The 6,661-nt window shown below is 47.9% G+C and overlaps 1 protein-coding gene across 1 annotated transcript in view; it reads right to left on the bottom strand.

The window, feature by feature from the left end:
* Window positions 1-1,401: 1,401 nt before the first annotated feature.
* Window positions 1,402-6,661, bottom strand: part of KCNJ4 (potassium inwardly rectifying channel subfamily J member 4) — a 353,446-nt gene continuing 348,186 nt past the window's right edge. The window contains exon 3 of the mRNA XM_069652975.1: window positions 1,402-3,650. Within this exon, the coding sequence (XP_069509076.1) occupies window positions 2,357-3,650 (1,294 nt within the window). The 3' untranslated portion in view covers window positions 1,402-2,356. The remainder of the gene's footprint in view (window positions 3,651-6,661) is intronic.

Here is a 6,661-nt window from a genome sequence, read left to right as displayed (position 1 = left end):
GCACGGCACTTGCTATTTGGGAGGGAGGTTTGCACGACTGCTAATTGTGTTGCAGCTGGGTGGGCGGGAGGCCTGACCTGCTGCTGCCTGCAGTGTAGCTGTTATGAGGGGATGAAGCTTCCGCTGCTGCTGCACCTATATTGTGGATAGGAGTCGAGCATCGGCGCTGCCTATCCTGCACCTATCTTCAGTGAGAGACTCTTGGACTGCTAATAATAACATGCTGGCCTCATTACGAGCGTGGCGGTCCGGAAACAACCTTTGTCTCCGGACCGCCACACTACGAGTTTGCCTGCCGGGGCCGTCGCGCCCGGCAGGTCTGACTTGGCGGTCGCACCAGCGGGTTACCGCCAACCTCGTAATGAGGCCAATGTTTTGATATGCTCAGTGCCGGATTCCTGCTGCTTCCAAGTACTTTGATAATAGATAATATTATTGTTCAGTTTAATTGCAATCATATCCTCCATGTCGGAAGGAGAAAGGCTGAGCCAACCCTTGTGGGGTTTCAACCTGTTATGCATGATGATGAAAGGCCTTTGAGAAGAGGTTAGGAACCTCAGGATGTACATGTTAGGCTGAACTTGAGCCTGTGAAGGTGTGCAATGCATACGTATGCAATGCAGAACCTAGGCATATGAAGGTGTTCCTGGCATACATTAGCAATGCATACACATGCAATGCAGAACCTAAGCGTATGAAGGTGCTCCTGGCATACACTAGCAATGCATCCGTATGCAATGCAGAACCTAGGCGTATGAAGGTGTTCCTGGCATACACTAGCAATGCATACGTATGCAATGCAGAACCTTGGCATATGAAGGTGCTCCTGGCATACACTAGCAGTGCATACGTATGCAATGCAGAAACTAGACATATGAAGGTGCTCATGGCATACACTAGCAATGCATACGTATGCAATGCGGCACCTAAGCGTATGAAGGTGCTCCTGGCATACACTAGCAATGCATATGTATGCAATGCAAAAGCTAAGCGTATGAAGGTGTTCCTGGCATACACTAGCAATGCATATGAATGCAAAGCCGACACATTAGCAATGCATACGTATGCAATGCAGAACCTAGGCGTATGAAGCTGTTCCTGGCATATGATGGCTGCATGTTGTAATGCAAGCCAGAACCTGGACACATTAAAGTGCTTGAGGCGTGCAGTGACTGGACATGTGAGACTGGTCCTGCACACATTCCAGGAATGTAGGGTTTGACATTGGGAGCAGTGGCGTTCGTAAAGAGATGTACTTAATTACAATTAGATGGCTGTGGCTCTCTGATGGGCCTTTGGGGATCACTCAACCACACAACCTCCTTTTAAATTGTCCCCCTAAGAAGTGGAGTCGCACCGCCACTGCATCATGCCATGCTACCATCACCTGATGGACGGAAGTGTAAGGATTTGGCTTTTATTCAGTATACATCTTCATGGTTATGTACAAATTTCACAAACAACAGAGGAGCAGAAACGTGGCCCTGCCAGCCCCAATCCCCACTTGCACCCCTATGTATCTGCCCTATTTCGCCTATGCTTCCCCAGAGTGCCTCTGAGGACCTCTCTGTGTTGTCTGGTTTGCTTTTTGAAGAGGTCCACCAAGGGGTTGGTGCAGAGCAGGTGTGGAGACAGCAGAGCTCGGTGGAATCAATGGACATCCATCATTTTCGTCCGCCTTTGGTGGCTGTATTTGGTTGCAGAGGAGGAGGACCTTATGAGGGTACATACTTTCCTCCCTCTTAGGTCTTTTGAGAGCTCAGGAAAAGATAAGGGGCGGCCTACATCTGGGATCTGCGATGCTTCTCTTCTTTCTAACAAGACGTAACTGGCGACTCCTCAAGAAAGACTGGAGGTAGTGCTAGGAGGCCTGTGGCTCTGGAGCACCGTCTGTCCCGTATCAGCTATGAGTCTTGCATTAGCGCCAGGAATATCTCGGTTTCGCTTATAGGCCTCTCCGCCTCCCAAACTCACCCAGTAACTCTGCAGTCTCATTTGCTTGCCCAATGTCCTTTGCCACCATCTCCTGGGAAGCAGAGGTTCTCGTCCTTCAATCTGTCAATAAAGTGCCGGTTTTACCTGAGATATCCCTCCACACCATCCTGCAGGTCCCCGAGATGGTGGGCCTCAAAACTAGAATAGGCTTGTGAATGCCCCCATCAGTGAGGCAAAACGAGTGCAAACATGATACCATGTCCAGAAAATGAGAACCCCCGAAATCCAATTAAAGGCTTAGCATGCGTACAAAGCAGATACCGTCCCGTCCCCACACTTTATCAAAGAGGTCCTATTGACAGAGGTTCTTGGGAACATCCCTGCTGCTCCCAGAAGGTTCTTGAAAGGTGGGGCCATCTGACTAGATCGCAGATTCCCGTCGGTAGGAGATGTTGTCCAAGGGGATGGACACTTGCAGTCGGTCTAGTTCCATGTGGCTCCCAAGCTCTAGAGCACATCGCATGCCATCATTCTGTGAAGCTCCTGCTGCAGCTGCCTCCGCCTCTTCCTCGTCCTCATCCTGGCTCAGCAGTGCTAGCTCGTTTTCATAGCAGAAGGCGCTGGGTGAGGGCAGCACTGTGATCTTGCTCTCCTGCAGCTCACGGGCGCTGCAGTGTGGTGTGTTGGGTACCTCGTAGGTTTTGTGAAAGCGCGAATAGTCCACCTTATAGTGGCTCTTCTCCTCAAAGACCACGGGCTCGAAGCGGTGACCCCAGCGGATTTCGCTGGCTAGGTAGGAGCTGCGGGCCTGAGTGGTCATGGCTGTAGCCTCTACCATTCCCTCCAATATGACCACAATTTCAAAGTCCTGGCCCTGCAGGGCATCGCGCCCCACACTGTACAGCGGACTCTCCTCATCGATCTCGTGCACAATAACAATGGGGGAGACCAGGAAGATGCGATCCAGGCCAATGTCATAGCCTACGTTGAGGTCCCGCTGGTGCACAGGAAGATACTCGCCTTCAGCAGTCATGTAGGGGCGGATGAGCTGAGCTCGCACGTGTGCCTCTACAATGTGGCTCTTGCGCAGATTGCCCACCCGCCACATGAGACAGAGTTTGCCATCACGCATGGCCACAACGGCATGATGACTGAAGAGAAGGGTCTGAGCACGTTTCTTTGGTCGTGCCATCTTGGCCATGATGGTGCCAATCATGAAAGAGTCGATGACACAACCCAGGATTGATTGGGCGATGACAGCCAAGATGGAGAGCGGGCACTCCTCGGTCACATAACGAAAGCCATAGCCAATCGTGGTCTGTGTCTCCACTGAGAAAAGGAAAGCCTCCACAAAGCTGTTGACGTGCATAACACAAGGCTTGGGGAGGCCCCCACCAACAGCCATGTCACCATGCAGGAAAGCAATACACCAGAAGAGAAAGCCAAAAAAGAGCCAGGAGGCCAAAAAGGCGGCAGAGAAGAGAAGCAGCATGTAGCGCCACCGTGTGTCCACACATGTGGTGAAGATGTCCGCCATGTACCGCTGGGACTTGTTGCTCAAATTGGCAAAGTAGACGTTGCACTGACCGTTCTTCTTCACAAAGCGGTTACGCCGGGATCCGCGGCCAGTTGTATTTGGATATCCGTTCCAGTAGCCGTTGGTGCCCAGGGTTGAGATCTGCAGGCCTTGCTCGTCTGTCGAAACAATGCTGTACCTAAAGTAGGGAGAAGAGAGAAAAGTCAGAGTCAGGGGAGACATGGACAATTTGTACTGCAGAGAAATATCAGCTGTAAATTACTGACACAGCACTACTGGAGAATGTTTTTTTTTTAAAAAAAATATTTGTATTGGTTTCATAAGAAATAAACAAAGAACAGAAAAACATCATTGGCGATTGGTTAAGCATATCAAGAAAACAACCCAAAACCCCACCCCACCCTCTCCCCCCCACTACTGGAGAATGTTTGCTCTGGTAGGGCACTGCTGGGGAAAGTTAGAATTACTCAAGTAAATGCATGCTCCTGGAGCCACATAACAGTGACCGGGAAAACCTGGGGGGAATTTGAAATGCTATTGCCATGCATCAGTAACAGGAAATTGCTGAGTGGAAACCTACGTCCTATGCCACTGTCCTGGTCATTCTAGAGGGTGCACTGCTATCACTTATGAGACTAACAAAGCATTGATTGAGGAGGCTCAGACTGGTATACAGTCTTTTCATTGAAAAAAGACCCATACATGCTTTTTCTATCGAAATTTATTTATTGAAATGCTTTTCCATCTAAATGAATATTCACTGAATTTTTTTCATTGAATTTCCAACTCAAACATATCTTAAAAATGCTTTTCTTCAAACAATTTAAAACTTTTAAATGTAACTTAAAAAATCGATGTATGCAATTTAGGGTTGGGTAAAGGGTTCAATTTTGGAAGCGGTGGTTTGGGAGTCCCCCCCCATAACACTATAGAAGCTAGAGGGAGCTGTCCAGTGCGGAAATACATTCTAACTGTATTGAATCGATTTGAGCACTGGACAGCTCCCTCTGACTTGTGTAGTATTAGCGAGCAATTTCAGGACTGGGGACTTTTATTTTATTGGAGGTTTAGGGGGCCACCCCATTAAAAAATAAAATAAAAGTGTCAAGTGCCCTCGCTGACACTACACAAGTTAGAGGGAGCTGTCCAGTGCTGGATTAGATTGTTACTTTTTGCAATCGACTTCAGCGCTGGACAGCTCCCTGCCGTACCTTGCTTCATCGAACCAGCTATTCATTTCGATACATCAGTTTCGATGAATATTCATTTTTAATTATACTAAAACTCTTTTCGATGAAAAAGTTTTCAATGCAAAAGTTTTGTTGGAACATATTGCCAATAGATAAAATTCGATCAAAAGACATGTAACCGTTCAGACTTCCTGGAGCGCCTTAGTACAACATTGCAGTACTCGGAGAAGTTAATACTTGGGGACTCCTACAACGCTGCCTGGAGACTACAGGCAGGAACATCACATTGATGGGGTCCTAGAGCACTGCATCTGCTGGAGCAAGCTCAGGACACCAGCAATATAATTAACCAGATAGTACTGCGGAAACCCAGACTGCAGTAGCAAGCACACCCTGCCGCACTCCTGTAGCACTGAGAGAAAGTTCCTATTGATGGGGTCCTAGAGCATTGTGCATCAGGGAATACTTGGACCATATGTTATGTTATTGGGTATTTCTTTGCGGGTCCAGGGGGTGTCTTGCAATATCCTGACATGTGCAGTTACTCCATACTGCAATGAAGCCAGAGTTGCCACAACTTCGTACACAAAAGGTTTGACATATTTGCCAACGTTGCGGTCCACGCACTGAAACCAATTGGTCATCCTACAAGGCATAGATGTGTTCAACTAATCTTCTTTCAGAGCCGCCCTTCTGACCAGTTGGAACATTTTGATGCCAAGATACCTTCCCTTGCACCCCCAAAACTAGCCTGAAAATGTTTTTGGGATCTAAAACCGTGAACCGGACAAAGGCTCCTTCAAATTTGCGAGTGGGAGCTGATCAGTAAGCGCCAGGGACGTTGGGGTGTCGTGTCCTCGTTAAGCTCCCTGATGCCCCAGCATATGCACCCCACAATGCAATACCATGCAGAAGTGTGGTGCATGCTCAGGCATCACTGGGAAGAAGGCCGATGTTTGGGCGCTGATTGATGGATAGCACATTGATACATTCTCGATAACTAGAAAGGTCTTGCCAGGTCACAATAAAAACACACATAACCATTTACCCACAGAAAAGGTCACATTATATACTTTAGCAAAAAGTCAAGTAACTGAGCTTAACATAATAGCAAACACTGACTTAAAATACAAATACAAGACTACCTCAATCCTGCAGCCAACTTAAACAACAGTGATTCTGAGCGGCTTCTCCTGAAAACTGTAGACATTTATTTGTCTCTAACAAGCCTTAGTAAAGCCGGAGACTAAACATCTTATAGATAATACACCCTCAGTTGTGGATACTTGCACAGTGAGTGCATTGGTCTTGGGCCTGTAATGACAGTCCAGAGTATAGGGGTTTCCAGTGCTTAGTTTGTGGGGGTGTTTCCCAGGGCCCAGCCCTGGCACTTATTTTTGAGCCCCAGCACCTATTGTCTCAGATTCAGTTTAATTATGAAGTGGGGATAGTCAGTGCATCCATCAACCACAACGAGCAGGTGCAACTTGTAGTGTAACGCCAAATATGTCGACACTGTGGGGAGAAGTTGTGGGTGGTGGCAGCAGTGGTGGGGAACTGCCTGCCCGCATTGTCACAGGAGTGCTAGAGAATGTTTGGGCCCTGGCACTTATTTTTGTACAAATTAAGCACCGGCTGGGTTTCAAATCAATAGCCAGAGATTAATGTGCATTTTGTTGTGGCCTGTGCGGGACGGTTGACAAAGAAAAAGATTCTGCATTGGCCATCCGCAAGCATGCACGTGTCTCTGCAGGATTATAAATCCAAGGGCTGTTTGTTGCATGACTTCACTGACGTAGAAGGCTGTTTATGCACAAAAGTGGCTTCCAGGCACTATTCAGCACTAGATCTTCATCTGAGGGAGAGAGTCAAAAGAAGGGATCTGTTGTCACAGAAATGTGCAAGGGGTGTGCTCAGTAGGAGGAAGGCCTTTGCACACAGGACATTCCTAATGCCGAGACATGTTTGTTAAATGGGTTCTATTTTCTGGATTTGTCTA

This window comes from Ambystoma mexicanum, chromosome 3q (assembly GCF_040938575.1).
Source record: "Ambystoma mexicanum isolate Mex_15411 chromosome 3q, UKY_AmexF1_1, whole genome shotgun sequence".
NCBI lineage: Eukaryota > Metazoa > Chordata > Amphibia > Caudata > Ambystomatidae > Ambystoma > Ambystoma mexicanum.
Note: the sequence above shows the minus strand (reverse complement) of the source record. Positions and strands in the feature narration are given on the sequence as shown.